Source organism: Amblyraja radiata, chromosome 6, assembly GCF_010909765.2.
Source record: "Amblyraja radiata isolate CabotCenter1 chromosome 6, sAmbRad1.1.pri, whole genome shotgun sequence".
NCBI lineage: Eukaryota > Metazoa > Chordata > Chondrichthyes > Rajiformes > Rajidae > Amblyraja > Amblyraja radiata.
Genome location: NC_045961.1, coordinates 55765980 through 55784746, shown reverse-complemented (window position 1 = coordinate 55784746; position 18767 = coordinate 55765980). Strand labels below are relative to the sequence as shown.

Below are 18767 nucleotides of genomic sequence, written 5' to 3'. Positions count from 1 at the left end.
AGGATCAAACTCCAATGTTTCAATAAATCTCACTTCCATGAAGGCTGTGGCTGAACTGATTACACTTCTGTGATTGCAGATTCAAGGGTCAAGTCAAGGAACTAAGAACAGCAATCTAGGTGGTGCAGCCTTTCAGATGTGATGTTAAGAAAGGGCCATGTATGTTCTCTGAGATGGTTATAGAGGGTCCCATGATACCATTACAAAAAGCAGCATGGGATTATTTCTCTGCACTGACCAATATTTATCCCTCTCTTAACATTACCATGACACATTATCCACATCACGTTGCTCGTTTTAAAAGCTTGCTGTGTGCAGATTATAGTATTATATTTCTGTATAGTGTTTCATAATATCCTGAGCAATGTAAAAGATATTCTAAAAATGCAATCTATTTGTTTTTGCTTGTTTCCTTTTTAACAACTGACAAGCTATTAGACAGTCCAAATTTCCTCCTGCACCCCAAAATTAAACAAAATGTTTCATGTAAATCAGGTACATTTTGCTTTGCATTGAAACCTGTAATTAACATAAACAACGTTGAATGATTGAACATTTTCAATGCCAAAAATATTTTGCATGATATTTTGAAACAACGTATTTTAGTTATGCTTTTGCTAGTAGCTAAATACGTTTGAGATAAATTTAATCTGCACACAAATAGATTAATAGGAAAAGAATATTCCAGTTTTCAGCATTCTGACAATTGCATTAAACGGATTGTAAAAAAAATATATACTTTGTGGTAAAGAATCAAAATACTCTTGTTCTGGAAACCTGATTGCAATTCTTCAGAGTCTGAAAGCTTGGCCATCTGAATTGAATTAGGCATGTTGCCTAATTCAATTCAGATGGCCAAGCCGAAACCTCATGTAAATTTGCAATCTGAAACCTCATGTAAATTTAGAACTTACCTTAGATTTAAGCCTCTGGCAATTAATGTTTTATACAGCAGCACAAATTATAATAAAACTAACAATCTAAAGCTATTAACATGAGATTTCTGATGTTTAAAAAAAGGAAACTTAAGAGGATATTCAGTTTCCTTAGCAGAATGTAACATGTTTGATCAACAGATCTTTCAGTTAGACAAGTAGACTTTCTGGATCTATAAACAACTTTTCGATTTCAACTGAAGACCACAAACCGAACACGGTTCTAAACAAATGTGCAGAATAAATACATCTTATGCCACATAGTTGTAATATTTATTGAACATGCACAAATGCATTTGTAATTTTAGACTGCGCACTCATCAGCAGATTTGTTGCAAAGGCCTTGTGAAGGACACAGGAAGAGAGCTCAAATTTCAAACTATTAGTCCTAATCAATATATGAGGCAAAGTTTCATCTCTTGGGTCCTTAATGGTAGGAATTCCTGGAGCCAAGAAATGAATAAAGCTAGTCTCATGATTAGATGATGGAATCATTAGGAGACACTATCCAGATGTTGTGTTGCTTTCCGGAACAATGCAGTAAAAGGCAACGGCTGCAAATGAATCAAATCCACCAGCAACATGTTCTTAAAATCTCACTTTAAAGGCTACAAAGCTCTGAATTTCTGCCATGTTTTGTTACCAGACTGAACCACAAAGAGTTTTTCATGAAATCTGGACTAAGGCTTGGGACCTCAAGGTCCGAGTGTCCTGCAGGAAATTTTTGACGCCTTAATTCCACAGAGATTCATGCCAACACTGTTCCTTTCTCTGCTCGGCCATCACTCATACCATGGGAAAAGATAAAAAAGTTGACTTGCATCTGATGGCTTCCTTACGTGATTTAAGCTGATGAATACTGAAATGTATATTCAAGACTTTAACAAAAAGGTATGTGAAAGTGTCTGGTACATTTATTCAATTTTGCAGAACAGCTTTGATCTTTTAACATCCGTCTTGTGAAGTAAGGAACTGATTTCTGAACCATTTGTTTAGGGATGACTTTGGTAATTTGTAGGAAGATGGCATCCACTTTTAAGATTAAGCAAAAAGATGTGAGAAATGTGAAATATGAAGATGCTGTAATCTTTCCTTTTCTGTTCATTTATTAAGAATTGATTCATTCAAACTTGATTAGTATTTGAGTTGGTATTGTATACTGCAGAAAAACTTCAACTGGTTGGCTATTTGGTGCATTAAACTAGATATCACAAATTATTTTTTAAATTAAATTTGCAAAGCATAAATAAAATTATTAAGGAAATAATATACATTGCATATATTACAACAATGATGATTGCATTCTGTAACATTGTTATTTATGGATAGAAATTATTTTTATTATTGGAAGAAAATCAATTTCAAAGTTTCTTAGAAATGCTAATTGTTTTACCTTTGAGATTTGGAATGCCATTTGTTTTGTGGTTATTCTGTGCTCAAACATTACAATTTTTTAATGACCTGCAAGTCCAATTTATTTTTGCAATGTTTCAAAATGTGTATAAAATAATATGTGTTACTGATACTAAAAGGAATCATTGCCGCATACATTTTACAAAGCTTTACGGAAAAAGAGCAGTGGCATTTATTTATGCAAGAGCTATATTTATTTGGATCTAATCCAAGAAGTACACTTGATTGTATTAAAAGCTCATAACATTCAACATCCCGAAATGTATGTGTCAACCTTTCACCATAAGAATATTAACAATATATTAAAGGGTTTTAATTGTCACTATTGTTTTAGATAAGTAGATGACATGTAATTTTTTATGAATAATACCTCCTTACATTGCATTTGATAAATTGTACAATCAAAAAATGTGTAAAGAATAATAACCTAATTATAGGAAAATTACTGTAATCATCACTAGAGCACTCCAGGCAAAATCAGTATTTGACTTTGGGGTATGTTCTGGGTAAGACCGAATAATGAGGTAATGATGTCTGCAGATTGTAACTGTTGCCTAGTGAACAGACAGGTGAGTGATAGACCTTGATTTCCCAAGCAAAGGAAATTTCTCGTACTCCAAATCTCAATCGGTTATAAAGGAATTCTAAAAGACTTCATTAATCATCATGATCCAACATGCAAGAGTAAAGCATAGATGTCTATTTGTCAACTCAATCAGCAAAGGAAAATTTCAAAGAATGGCAGGTCCAAGAATAATCTCCGAAAAATCTACTGCATTTAAAAGAGAAAGGATACAAAAAAAATGGGAAATCTCAAAATTCAATTCCGCTTCTGTTTTCCAATTATTGTCCATCAGTCTAATATTAGTTTAGTTTTAGTTCAGCTTAGTTTAGTGATACAGTTTGCAAACAGACCCTTCGGCAACGGAGTCCATGCGGACCATCGATCACCCATACACTAATACTGTTATTCTAGTTCGCATCCTACACACTGAGGACAATTTACAAAAGCTATTTAGCCTACAACTCTGCGCGTCTTTGGAATATGGGAGGAAACTGGGAACCCAGAGAAAACCCACGCAGTCACAGAGAAAATGTACAAACAGTACTCGTAGTCAGGATCAAACCTGGGTCTCTTCACTGTAAAGCAGCAACTATACCACTGTGCCACCCATCAATTGTTCATTACCTGATCCAATTATCATCTCTATAGACATTTTCCATATCAGAATACGTTAAATTACAGAACTTTGGAAGCATTGCTTCAAAATATCTTACCTGTGAACACAGTAGCATAACCAGTTCCACAACAGAGGTACTAGACTTCATACACACCAGGCCTGCAAAAGTTTGCAAAAACATTTGGTTTGAGAAAATAAAACAATTTCAAACACTAATGCTGTAGCACAAAATATTGTGGATATTTAAAACAGCAGCTAAAAATCAAACCTCGGTCTATTATTTAACTGCTAAATGGGGTCAGTAGTTAACATGGTCATGATAATCTTGCTCTTGTTTGGAAAGTAAAAAGCTTATAGGCCATAGCCTGATCTGTTTTATTAATGCAGCATAAAATAAAGAAATTGGGTATACGTTGCGTGCTATGGTGCTAACTCTCTTTTCAGATAACTTGCCTTTGATACTTTATTCCTGTGTCTAAAATGACTGCGTCCATATTTAACAAGAGAGTATATTCGCAGAGCATCTTGAACCAAAGAAACAAAAACTTCTACTGACAAGGGTTGTTTTGTTTCTAGGGTATTTTCCGCAACCTACTATAGCCATAGTGATTATCAATCTTTGAAAAAATATCAGCTTTCACAGAGGGTGCATTATCGTAGAAACATAATTTATCAGGCTATCTGATACTTTAGAATCCTAGAAGATTACAGAAAAGATTAATCAACCTTAAATACCTACACTTAGATCTCCAAAATTGTGAGCCATCTCATCACTATCATTTATCCCTTAAACAAATCTTCCTGCATTTGTTTAAGAGGTGAACTTGAACAGGTACATGATTAGGAACGGTTTAGTGGGATGTGGACCCAATGAAGGTAAATGTGACTAACTTAGCTCTGAAATCTTACGTTGGTAATAACACAAATTTGATGCAATATACCAAAGCATTGCTTGGATATTGAAGTAAGGTAAAAGTAAATCCGAAGGGTTTCTACCGCTATATTAATAGCAAAAGGATAACGAGGGATAAAATTGGTCCATTAGAGAGTCAGAGTGGCCAACTATCTGCAGAGCCAAAAGAGATGGGGGAGATATTGAACAGTTTCTTTTCTTCGGTATTCACCAAGGAGAAGGATATTGAATTATGTGAGGTAAGGGAAACAAGTAGAGTAGCTATGGAAACTGAGGATCAAAGAAGAGGAAGTACTGACACTTTTGAGAAATATAAAAGTGGATAAGTCTCCAGGTCCGGACAGGATATTCCCTAGGACATTGAGGGAAGTTAGTGTAGAGATAGCAGGGGCTATGGCAGAAATATTTCAAATGTCATTAGAAACGGGAATAGTGCCGGAGGATTGGCGTACTGCGCATGTTGTTCCATTGTTTAAAAAGGGGTCTAAGAGTAAACCTAGCAATTATAGACCTGTTAGTTTGACGTCAGTGGTGGGCAAATTAATGGAAAGAATACTTAGAGATAATATATATAAGCATCTGGATAAACAGGGTCTGATTAGGAACAGTCAACATGGATTTGTGCCTGGAAGGTCATGTTTAACTAATCTTCTTGAATTTTTTGAAGATGTTACTCGGGAAATTGATGAGGGTAAAGCAGTGGATGTTGTGTATATAGACTTCAGTAAGGCCTTTGACAAGGTTCCTCATGGAAGGTTGGTTAAGAAGGTTCAATGGTTGGGTATTAATGGTGGAGTAGCAAGATGGATTCAACAGTGGCTGAATGGGAGATGCCAGAGAGTAATGGTGGATGGTTGTTTGTCAGGTTGGAGGCCAGTGACGAGTGGGGTGCCACAGGGATCTGTGTTGGGTCCACTGTTGTTTGTCATGTACATCAATGATCTGGACGATGGTGTGGTAAATTGGATTAGTAAGTATGCAGATGATATTAAGATAGGTGGGGTTGCGGGTAATGAAGTAGAGTTTCAAAGTCTACAGAGAGATTTATGCCAGTTGGAAGAGTGGGCTGAGAGATGGCAGATGGAGTTTAATGCTGATAAGTGTGAGGTGCTACATCTTGGCAGGACAAATCAAAATAGGACGTACATGGTAAATGGTAGGGAATTGAAGAATGTAGGTGAACAGAGGGATCTGGGAATAACTGTGCACAGTTCCCTGAAAGTGGAATCTCATGTAGATAGGGTGGTAAAGAAAGCTTTTGGTGTGCTGGCCTTTATAAATCAGAGCATTGAGTATAGAAGTTGGGATGTAATGTTAAAATTGTACAAGGCATTGGTGAGGCCAATTCTGGAGTATGGTGTACAATTTTGGTCGCCTAATTATAGGAAGGATGTCAACAAAATAGAGAGAGTACAGAGGAGATTTACAAGAATGTTGCCTGGGTTTCAGCAACTAAGTTACAGAGAAAGGTTGAACAAGTTAGGGCTTTATTCTTTGGAGCGCAGAAGGTTAAGGGGGGACTTGATAGAGGTTTTTTAAATGATGAGAGGGATAGACAGAGTTGACGTGGAAAAGCTTTTCCCACTGAGAGTAGGGAAGATTCAAACAAGGGGACATGACTTGCGAATTAAGGGACTGAAGTTTAGGGGTAACATGAGGGGGAACTTCTTTACTCAGAGAGTGGTAGCTGTGTGGAATGAGCTTCCAGTGAAGGTGGTGGAGGCAGGTTCGTTTTTATCATTTAAAAATAAATTGGATAGTTATATGGATGGGAAAGGAATGGAGGGTTATGGTCTGAGCGCAGGTATATGGGACTAGGGGAGATTATGTGTTCGGCACGGACTAGAGGGGTCGAGATGGCCTGTTTCCGTGCTGTAATTGTTATATGGTTATATGGTTATATTGGAATCATGTGTGAACACCATCATACGTTGCTTACTTTGATGGGTACTGCCCACAATGATTCAGCAATCTCTAACTGCAACCAGGCATCGGGTCAATGGATCTTCATCAGCCAGTGAAAGTGCTGGCTCTTATCAAAAGCTTAGCAACCTATCACATTAACGAATTCTCAACAACAGATAAAGAAATACATTGCACCATTTTAGGATAAATTTAAACAATCCCCATCGCTCAAAAAAGTACGAGGACAATTAATAGGACTAAAAGCTGAGATCCTTTGTACCTAATGGCCTGCAACATGGAGAGATAGAGGATGCATTGCTTGTGATCTACCAAATTCCCTGGATTCTAGAGAATGCCAGAGAATGAAAATTTGCTAATATACCCCTATTCAAAACAAGACAGAAAAGTGCAAAATTGTGGCCAGTTAGCCTCACATCAGTGAAAAAAAAATGTTTATCTCCCTTTGGCTCCCTGAAAGTGGCAACACAAGTAGATGGAGCAGTATAGATGGAGATGGGCCATTGATCATAAGAGTCAGCAAGCCATTTTGCAGCTCTATAGGATTTTGGTTAGGTCACATTTGGAGCATTGAATGCAGTTCTGGTCACCCCATTATAAGAAGCATGTGGAAGCTTTAGATAGGGTGCAGAAGAAGTTTACCAGAATGCTGGTTGTGAGGAGCGATAACACCCCAAAGACGTGCAGGTTTGTAGGTTAATTGCCCTCTGTAAATTGTCCCCAGTATGTAGGGCGTGTATGCAAATTCGGGATAACATAGAACTAGTGTAGATAGACACAAAATGCTGGAGTAACTCAGCTGGACAGGCAGCAACTCTGGAGAGAAGGAATGGGTGACATTTCAGGTCGAGTCCCTTCTTCAGACTGACGTCAGGGGGGAGGGAGATACCAGTGATAAGAAAGTGTGAAGGTGTGAAAACAGGGCAAAGGGAATGGAGGTCAAGGAAAATGTAGAATAGATAATTGTTAGCTGGGAAAAGTTAACAACAAAGCAAACAGAGATAAAATGTAGTTGGAGACAGTAAGACTGGTCAGAAAACTGGGAAGGGGGAGGGATGGAGAGAGCGGGAAAGCAAGGGTTACTTGAAGTTTGGGAAGTCAATGTTCATACCGCTGGGGTGTAAGCTGCCCAAGCGAAATATAAGGAGGCCCAGGACAGAAAGGTCGGTGTGAGAATGGGAGGGGTAGTTAAAGTGTCCAGCAACCGGGAGATCAGGTAGGTTTATGAACAATAGACAATAGGTGCAGGAGTAGGCCATTCGGCCCTTCGAACCAGCATCGCCATTTAATGTGATCATGGCAGATCATCCCCACTCAGTACCCCGTTCCTGCCTTCTCCCCATGTCCCCTGACTCCGCTATTTTTAAGAACCCTATCTAGCTCTCTCTTGAAAGCATCTAGAAAACCTGCCTCCACCGCCCTCTGAGGCAGAGAATTCCACAGACTCACCACTCTCTGTGAGAAAAAGTGTTTCCTCGTCTCCGTTCTAAATGGCTTACTCCTTATTCTTAAACTGTGGCCCCTGGTTCTGGACTCCCCCAACATCGGTAACATGTTTCCTGCCTCTAGTGTGTCCAAGCCCTTAACAATCTTATATGTTTCAATGAGATCCCCTCCCATCCTTCTAAACTCCAGAGTGTACAAGCCCAGCTGCTCCATTCTCTCAGCATATGACAGTCCCGCCATCCCGGGAATTAACCTTGTAACCCTACTCTGCACTCCCTCAATAGCAAGAATGTCCTTCCTCAAATTAGGGGACCAAAACTGCACACAATACTCCAGGTGTGGTCTCACTAGGGCTCTGTACAACTGCAGAAGGACCTCTATGCTCCTGTATTCGATTCCTCTTGTTATAAAGGCCAACATGCCATTTGCTTTCTTCACTGCCTGCTGTACCTGCATGCTTACTTTCATAGACTGATGTACAAGGACCCCCAGATCCCGTTGTACTTCCCCTTTTCCCAACTTGACGCCATTTAGATAGTAATCTGCCTTCCTGTTTTTGCTACCAAAGTGGATAACCTCACATTCATCTGCATTAAACTTCATCTGCCATGCATCTGTCCATTCCCCCAACCTGTCCAAGTCACCCTGGATTCTCATAGCATCCTCCTCACAGTTCACACTGCCACCCAGCTTTGCGTCATCTGAAAATTTGCTAATGTTACTTTGAATCCCTTCATCCAAATCATTGATGTATATTGTAAATAGCTGCGGTCCCAGCACAGAGCCTTGCGGTACCCCATTAGTCACTGCCTGCCATTCTGAAAGGGACCCGTTAATCCCCTACTCTTTGTTTCCTGTCTGCCAACCACTTCTCTATCCATGTCAGCACTCTACCCCCAATACCATGTGCCCTAATTTTGCTCACTAATCTCCTATTTGGGACCTTATCAAATGCTTTCTGAAAATCCAGGTACACTACATCCACTGGCTCTCCCTTGTCCATTTTCCTAGTTACATCTTCAAAAAATTCCGGAAGATTAGTCAAGCAGGATTTCCCCTTCGTAAATCCATGCTGACTCGGACCGATCCTGTTACTGCTATCCAAATGTGCGGCTATCTCATCTTTTATAATTGACTCCAGCATCTTCTCCACCACCGATGTCAGGCTAACTGGTCTATAATTCCCCGTTTTCTCTCTCCCGTCTTTCTTAAAAAGTGGGATAACATTAGCTACTCTCCAATCCACAGGAACTGATCCTGTGTTTAGGTGGACTGAGCAGAGGTGTTCAGCTAAACGATTGCCGAGCCGTGCTTGGTCTTGCCGATATATAGGAGTCCACACCTGGAACAACGGATACAGTAGATGAGGTGCAAGTGAACCTCTGCATCAACTGAAAAAACTGTCAGGGTCCTTGGACGCAGTCAAGCGGGGAGCTTTAGGGATAGGTATTGCGTATCCTGTGGTTGCAGGGGAAAGTACCTTGGGAGGGGCTGGTTTGGGTGAGGACGAGTTGACCAGGGAATTGCGGAGGGAACAGTCTTTGCGGGAAGCGGAAAGGGGTGGAGATGGGATGATGTAGCTAGTGGTGGGTCCCATTGGAGGTGGCGAAAATTTCGGAGGAAACGTGACGGCTAATAGTTATATATGGCCTCCCTTTTATTCTTAGACTGTGGCCCCTGCTTCTGGACTCCCCCAACATTGGGACCATTTTTCCTGCATCTAGCTTGTCCAGTCCTTTTATAATTTTATATGTTTCTATAAGAATCCCTCTCATCCTTCTAAATTCCAGTGAATACAAGCCCAGTCTTTCCAATCTTTCTTCATATGACAGTCCCGCCATCCCGGGGATTAACCTCGTGAACCTACACTACACTCCCTCAATAGCAAGGATGTTCTTCCTCAAATTAGCAGACCAAAACTGCACACAATACTCCTGATGTGGTTTTACCAGGGCCCTGTACAACTGCAGAAGGACCTCTTTACTCCTATACTCAAATCCTCTAGTTATGAAGACCAATATGCCATTTTGACACGAAACATTGCCTATTCATGTTTTCCAGCTATGCTGACTGACCTGCTGAGTTACTCCAGCACTTTGTGTCCTTTTAAGTTTTTGTCCTTTTGCTTATGAGTAACATTTATAAAAATGACTGGAAATGTGCATGGTTTTTATTTTATTTTATTTTATTTACGGTTGTACTTATTCTAAATGGACACCTACAATTGGAGTACTTAATTTTGATTAACCATATGACCACATTAAAAAAAAAATCCATTATATTATATTAATTCTCAAAGCCTGATACATCTCAATAAAATGAAAATAGAGGATTTATATGTGAAAAAATAGCTAGTTTATTAAGGATGGATTGGTGAGACATCGGGAGAAATGCCATATCTTACCTGATTTGAGATTTATTGGATAAACCCAAATCAATCAGGATTATGTTTTAAAATATGAACAGAAGATAACCATTACATGTCAGCTTAGATGCATTCCTGTTTCTTAAAAAACAATTACATAATCAACATACTAAAATACAAATTTTGGAATTTGCAATGTAGAAATTGGCGAAACTTTATAATTGGAGAATTTTCTAATTGATTTTCTTGTGATATTATTAAAGGCATTGGTTTATTGTATCAAGTAGATGCAATTAATGCATCCTACAGCACAAAAAAAACGAAGGACATTGAGCACCAGCTGCAAAACAGCTCCCCCTGTTACGACTGGGGGAGGGGGAGCAAGAGCGGAACTGCGGGATATCGAGGCCTAGTGAGGGCCTTGTCTATGATGGAAGAGGGGAACCCCCATTCCCTAAATAATAAGGGCACCTGACCTGGTATGGAACATCACATCTTGGGCGCAGATGCGGCGTAGACGGAAGAATTTGGAGTAGGCGATAGAGTCTTTCCAGGAAAAATGTGGAAAGAAGTGTAGTCTAGATAGCTGTGGGAGTCATTGGGTTTATAATAGATATATATAATATAATAGTTTATAAAAGAACGAGTGTAAGTGGGTAGTCAATGGTCGGAGTGGACTCAGTGGCCAAAGGGCATGTTTCCATGCCGTCTCTCTAAATTCAAAACTATAACTAAATACTTCCATCCAGACAGTAGGAAAATACTTTACACTGCTGTCATTGAAAGATACAAGTGTGCTTCTAAGTAATTTGGTGCACAGAACTCCAAAGATAAATGCCTTAATTGACAGAGCACATTGTGCAGCCTCTCTAAAATTGTTCATAATTATAATTATAGCAATTGACCACATTTCTAAAGGGTATAATCCAGAGAGGGGGTGGGGAAAGCTTGAGGGGTAGGTGGCTGGAGAAAGTGGGAGAGTGAGTGCGTGACCTTTCTAATCAGTGGTATAATAGATGGATAGTAATTACTTGAGAATGACCCATGTTGGCACAAGACTATTTTGCAGCTGGTGCTCAATGTCCTTCGTTTTTTTTGTGCTGTAGGATGCATTAATTACATCTACGATACAATAAACCAATGCCTTTAATAATATCACAAGAAAATCAATTAGAAAATTCTCCAATTAGTAAAGTTTCGCCAATTTCTACATTGCAAAATCCAAAATTTGTATTTTAGTATGTTGATCATGTAATTGTTTTTTAAGAAACAGGAATGCATCTAAGCTGACATGTAATGGTTATCTTCTGTTCATATTTTAAAACATAATCCTGATTGATTTGGGTTTATCCAATAAATCTCAAATCAGGAAAGGTATGGCATTTCTCCCGATGTCTCACCAATCCATCCTTAATAAACTAGCTATTTTTTCACATATAAATCCTCTATTTTCATTTTATTGAGATGTATCAGGCTTTGAGAATTAATATAATATAATGGATTTTTTTTTTAATGTGGTCATATGGTTAATCAAAATTAAGTACTTCAATTGTAGGTGTCCATTTAGAATAAGTACAACCGTAAATAAAATAAAATAAAATAAAAACCATGCACATTTCCAGTCATTTTTATAAATGTTACTCATAAGCAAAAGGAAAAAACTTAAAAGGACACAAAGTGCTGGAGTAACTCAGCAGGTCAGTCAGCATAGCTGGAAAATATGAATAGGCAATGTTTTGTGTCGAAATGGCATGTTGGTCTTCATAACTAGAGGATTTGAGTATAGGAGTAAAGAGGTCCTTCTGCAGTTGTACAGGGCCCTGGTAAAACAGCATCAGGAGTATTGTGTGCAGTTTTGGTCTGCTAATTTGAGGAAGGACATCCTTGCTATTGAGGGAGTGTAGTGTAGGTTCACGAGGTTAATCCCCGGGATGGCGGGACTGTCATATGAAGAAAGATTGGAAAGACTGGCCTTGTATTCACTGGAATTTAGAAGGATGAGAGGGTATCTTATAGAAACATATAAAATTATAAAAGGACTGGACAAGCTAGATGCAGGAAAAATGGTCCCAATGTTGGGAGAGTCCAGAAGCAGGGGCCACAGTCTAAGAATAAAAGGGAGGCCATATATAACTGAGATGAGATAAAACTTGTTCACTCAGAGAGTTGTGAATTTGTGGAATTTTCTGCCACAGAAGGCTGTGGAGGCCAATTCACTGGATGAATTAAAAAGAGAGTTAGATAGAGCTCTTGGGGCTAGCGGAATCAAGGGGTATGGGGAGAAGACAGGACAAGTTACTGATCAGCCACGATCACAATGAATGGTGGTGCTGGTTTGAAGGGCCGAATAGCCTCCTCCTGCACCTATTTTCTATGTTTCTATGAGACCTTTCTTTAGTCTGACGAAGGGACTCAACCTGAAACGTCCCCTATCCATGTTTTCCAGAGACGCTGCCTGACCTGCTGAGTTACACCAGCACTTTATGTCCTTTAGTGTATTAACCAGCATCTGCAGTTCCTTGTTTCAACAAAGGACACAAACTGTTGAATGTATTATTCCATGAATGAAATGCGACAGTAACCATTGACATAAAAGACACAACATACTATCTTAGGGGCGACTTGCACAATAAAGTTCTGGTAACATACTTCTCATTAAATTCAGTAATAACCTTAGCTCTGGTTCCTGGTTTCAAATTGTTTTTGAAACAGCGAGTCCTTCTCTGCCTCATCATTTGGTGACATTATCTGCAGTCAACTTAGTTTTATGTATTTCAACAGTACCTATTCTATATTAATCTCAACTCAAAAATGGCATCTTCACGGGTGCACTCATGCTGCATTCTTCGCTTGTTGACACTGACACTTCATCTGACAGCGTTCCATGCATTATTCTCTGTCATCGCTTTAACGAATTCAATTATTATATATCCAGAACAATGAACAGTACAACACAGGAACAGGCGCTTTGGCCCACAATGTCTGTGCTGAACATGATGCCAAGATAAACACTCCTCTGCCTACACGTGATCCATATCCCTCCATTCCCAGCATATCAAGATGCCCTCTTAAACATCACTATTGTATCTGCCTTCACTACCACCCCTGGCACCGAGTTCCAGGCACCCACCACCACTGTGTAAAAAAACATCCCACAGAAATTGTAACATTCTTAAACAAATATTTGACTGTTGACATTGTTTTTCTGTGATAACTCCCATAGTCATGCATAATGGAATAGAAACATAGAAAATATGTGTAGGAGTAGGCCATTTGGCCCTTCGAGCCAGCATCGCCATAGCCAGCATGGCTGATCATCCAAAATCAGTACCCCGTTCTTGCTTTCTCCCCATATCCCTAAGAGCTATATCTAACTCCCTCTTGAAAACATCCAATGAATTGGCCTCCACTGCCATCTGTGGCAGACAATTCCACAGATTCACAACTCTCAGGGTGAAAACGTTTTTCCTCATCTCCGTCCTAAATGGTCGACCCCTTATTCTTAAACTGTGACCCCTGGTTCTGGACTCCCTCAACATCGGGAACATTTTTTCCTGCATCTAGCCTGTCCAATCCCTTAAGAATTTTATATGTTTCTATAAGATTCCCTCTCATCCTTCTAAAGTCCAGTGAATATAAACCCATTCTTTCATCATATGTCAGTCCCGCCATCCCAGGAATTAACCTGGTGAACCTACGCTTCACTCCCTCAATAGCAATAATGTATTTCCTCAAATTAGGAGACCAAAACTGCACATAATACTCCAGGTGCCGTCTCGCCAGGGCCCTGTACAACTGCAGTAGGACCTCCTTGCTCCGTCAAATATACTTTGATGTAAGGATCACTACCATTTTCTAGGTCAACAACCACATTTAATTAACCCTTCATTTTCCATCAGTGCCTTATTTTAAAAGCAAACGGGATAGATTTTTTTGTGTATGATTCTCTCCACCATTAATATAAAGTGTGAAAATTGGGAGCCATCCTATCAACTATCACACAACACAAGATTACATATACATTACATTGGGAAGTGTTAATTCTACAGCACCTGTACCTTCGATCAACAATTCTTGGCCATGGCTGCCAAGCAGAGTTCTTGAAAGGAATGGAGCAAAATCCACAAAGATCTCACGTAACAGTGGAGCAACCTTTTCAAGGGCTCGTTCTAGTTTTGCTGTGATGCTGTATAGAAATAAAAAGGGAGATATAAGAATGGCAATATAACTAGTGATGTAATTACCTAATATAATAGAGATTTATACTTCATGAAATAATTTGATACAATTTTGCATATTTAAACAAATTTAACTTTGTGGGCATATTTTACTTAAAATTATATTTCATAATGCACATGCAACTCATTTAAAAATACAATCTTATATCAACACTTCTGAAGTAATATTTTCTCTGCCACTGAAGATGCTGACTCCCAAGGAAACGTACACACTTTATTTATATGAAATGCAATTCTAGAATTGCAACATTTTGTTGGAGGTTGGGGAATGCAGGAAAGTGCTGATTTTATTTTCTATCAATGTTCATAATCCTCTTTAGTTTAGCTTAGAGATACAGCATGGAAACCGGCCCTTCAGCCCAGCGAGTCCACGCTGATCATTGATCACCCGTCCACACTAGTTCTATGTTATCCACTCCCTGCACATTAGGGGCAATTTATAGAGGCCAATTAATCTACAAACCTACATGTCTTTAGGATGTGGGAGGAAACCAGGGCATCTGGAGGAAACCCACGTGTTCACAGGGAAATGTGCAAACTTCAGACAGCACCCGAGTTCAGGATCAAACCCAGGTCTCTGGCACAGTGAGGCAGCAGTTCTACCAGCTGCACCACTGTACCGTCTTTGGCACTGTAGTTCAGTAAATATTACAGGGGTATCTGGTCTTTGTCTACCATGCATAAATATAATCAAGCCAAATTAAAGTACATAGAACAAAGGGGAAGATACAGAGTGCAGAACGTAGTTCTCAGCATTGTCATGCACCAGGTCCACAGAAAAAGTCCAATGTCTGCAATGGGGTAGAGGTGAATCTGGCATATTATTCTGGCATAGTAACCTAGCATATGGAAGGACCATTCAGAAGCCTATAACAGAGGGGAAGAAGCTGTTCCTGAAGTTTTGGAAAACCAAAGACCTTCTTTACATCACCTGTTTTTCACTTGGTTGCATTACTGAGTGAAATGAGTTTAAGCGAATAGGAAAAAAATTAAATGGAAGGTAACCTCAAGCTCTCAGCTGAATCTTCTGGCATTGGAGCAATAGCCTGCACTGCAGGCAGATTCTTACTGGTGGCACCATTCACAAAACTGGAGGAGGAAGAGGAGGAAGAACTTGAGGCGGCCTCGGCTGCACCTGCACAAAAGGAGTTCCACAATAATGCATCAATTACACTGCAGTATGTCCACATAAGGCCATGCAATTCAGGTGCATGAGCAGAAAAAGTTAGTTATAATAACAAAGTTCATATACAAAAATAATTTAATGTAATAATTTACCCCAATTTAATCAGAGGAAACTGAGCTAAGATTTTACACTGCACTTCAAATTTTATTAGAAACAACAATTTAATCAAAATATCTGAAATAACCACTTTACAGGAGATATGTGCGACATTTTTGTTTGCATAGAGGGTGGTGAGTGCCTGGAACGCGCTGTCATCTGTTTGAGGCAGATACAATAGTGGCATTTAGGAAACTTTGGGAAGGCATTTGGATACACAGGGAATGGAGGGATATGGATTATGTGCAGGGAAATAAAAGTTGGTCTCGGCATCATGTTCGGCACAGACATTATGAGCCGAAGGGTCTGGCCTTGTTGTACTATTGCATATTCTATGTTCTATGTTCACATTAATTTACACAAATATGAAGGAAACAAATATGTCGTAGTTCGTTGAAGAATGCCACACTGTAGCATAATCACAATATTTCATAACAAATTGAGAAACATCTATTTTACACTGAATTCAATTACTCAATGAGTTCCTCATCCCTGATAACTAGATCTTTGTACAGTACCTGTGGTATTTATCATACTTTTTGGTGTGGCCGCTGCAGGAGAAATTATGTTTGTTGCACTCCCAGTGACAAGATTGGCAGAGCCAGTGCCACCAACTGTATTGATGGCCAGACTTCCTGGCGGAGGTTTCTTCACTGGAACAACAACGCTCCTAGGAAAACAGAATAAATCTTAGATTTAACATCTTCGTGAAAATTTCAGTTCACCCCTCAACAAACATAAGCAAATATATTAATTCAAATATTAAAACTTATTTCCCATCAAACATATATGAAATCCACTGTTTTATGAGGATGTTGCCAAGAAGGCCAGAGCTATAGGGATAGGTTAGGCAAGCTAGGACTTTATTTCTTGGAGCACAGGATGCTGAGTGGTGTTCTTATAGAGATGTATAATGATCATGAGGGGGATAGGGTGAAAGCAATGGTAGGAGAAGCAAGCAAGTACTAGAGAACATAGGTTAAGGTAAGAGGGGAAAGATTTAATCGGAACTTGAGGGGGCAGCTTTTCACACAGAGGGTGGTAGGTGTATGGAACAAGCTGCCAAAGGAGGTAATTGCAGCACGTATTATAACTGCATTTAAAAGTCATTTGGACAGGTCCAATTTTGACCAGGAAAGGTTCATAGAGATATTGGACAAACACGGGTAAATGGGACCAGCTTAGATGGGGCATCCTGGTCGGCATGGATGAGTTGGGCAAAAGGGCCTGCTTCCGTGCTGATTGACTCTGCATCTACCAACAGTACAGATGCCTTAAAGGGAATGGAGATAGGTAAGTATAGAGGAAAATAATAACAACATAGTACCAGAGTAATAGCCCCAAGTATAATCTGAAAATTTGATATAAATCAGCCAATTACCAATCGTCTGCTGTTGATGCCACAACCAGAGTCACTGAATAAATATATGCTGCAATTGGCGACATCCGAAAACACCATGATGCATATATATATGGGGCGTGAACAATTCCTATGTCATTAATTCCATAAATATTATATTGTTTTGCTGCTCTCTTCGCCTCTTTCTCAAACAAACAAAACTATCATGAAGATGAAAGCATATCAAGGAGCCAGTGCTAATCCAGTGACACAATTATTTATTTGGTTGTGATGCAAGATCTGTTCATGTATTTGAAGCCAAAGCTTTGTCTTATCAATGTATTAAAAACATTGGCAATTGTCACTACAGAATATTTTATCAATTTATTTTTATTTGGAATAAACTAATTTCAGAGACCAGTAAGTAGCTCTTTTATGCATAAAGGATTTAAATCGTTACATTTTGCTCCACAGCAATGCGTAGTATTAACAACATAATGAAACTATAAAGCTTCTCTGGACCACCAACAATAACTAACACTTCTGCAAGCAAATGGAGTAATTCTTCTAAGATCAAATCACAAATATAATCACAACATGCGTCTTTAAAGCATAGTACCAGCATAGTACCAGAGTAATAACCCCAAGTATAATCTGAAAATTTGATATAAATCAGCCAATTACCAATCGTCTGCTGTTGATGCCACAACCAGAGTCACTGAATAAATATTTAGATAGGAATATGTGGAGACATTACATATAAATATTCTCCTTCATGAATAAGTGTAGAAAGATCCCAATATCAAGTAAACCAAGTGCCTGAGAACATAGCCTCAGAATAAATAACGTAGTTGGAGAATACCACCAGCTCAAAAACGAGATGCTAGGGAATATTTGGGCCAAACATTGGCATATGGGATTAGGTTAGATGGGGTATCTTGGTCGGCCTAAATGATTGGGCTGAAGGGATTGTGTCCATGCTGTATGACTATGGCTCTATGATGGTCACACTCTTTCACACAGGCAAGCTGTGTCCTAGCAGATTCTAACAATGATCCTCTGTTGTTCAAGTTATTGGTGTTGATTATTTTTCCATGACCGAAAGCTGCAAAAAAATTAAATGTCATGCATATCTCTCAGGCAAATGAAATTAGTTGTTGTTTCAAAAACGTCATCTTAGCACAATTAAGACCTTTTCAGTCTGCTTTCTGTCACAGGAAGAGGTAATGGTTGAATCAAGCACATTTCAAAATGGCATTAGTTGGCACACAGGGCATTTTAGATTTGGTGTAAGATTTTTTCTAAGAGTGGAGAAATCTTTCTAAACGAAAATGCGGCATCATGCATTACAGGATGCAAATCTACAAAAATAATCAAGCAGCTTATTACTGTATAACAATGGTTCTTTGTTATACACATATGCAAGGAACTGGTGCCACAAAGTGTGGCAAATCAAGTTTTATTCAACGTAAAGAGTGACCATCATATTCCATTTGTACAAATGCCATCACAAGGAAATAAGGTTCGCAAGTATGAGGAATAGATTTCTGCATTAAATAAAAATATTATGCCAAATATTTGCTGATTATGCATGATTCCACTTGATTTAATTGTTAATTCACTATCAACACTAATTCCCTCCTCCCTCAACGGCAAGAGTTTGCATGCTATTTAAGTAGATAAAATAGAGGGGAACATGAAATGAAATACAGGTCAAAATCATCTGACTTTA

At 39.0% G+C, this 18767-nt stretch overlaps 1 protein-coding gene across 6 annotated transcripts in view; it reads right to left on the bottom strand.

Annotated features, from left to right (window-relative positions):
- Window positions 1-18767, bottom strand: part of LOC116974451 (neurobeachin-like) — a 395937-nt gene that overhangs the window by 294238 nt on the left and 82932 nt on the right. For 5 of the 6 annotated variants that reach the window (XM_033022898.1, XM_033022900.1, XM_033022902.1 and 2 more), the window contains 4 exons: window positions 16215-16366; window positions 15420-15549; window positions 14235-14362; window positions 3627-3688 (listed from right to left, as the gene is read on the bottom strand). In XM_033022898.1, the coding sequence (XP_032878789.1) occupies window positions 3627-3688; window positions 14235-14362; window positions 15420-15549; window positions 16215-16366 (472 nt within the window). The remainder of the gene's footprint in view (window positions 1-3626; window positions 3689-14234; window positions 14363-15419; window positions 15550-16214; window positions 16367-18767) is intronic. The other variant, XM_033022901.1, reaches the window with a different exon arrangement.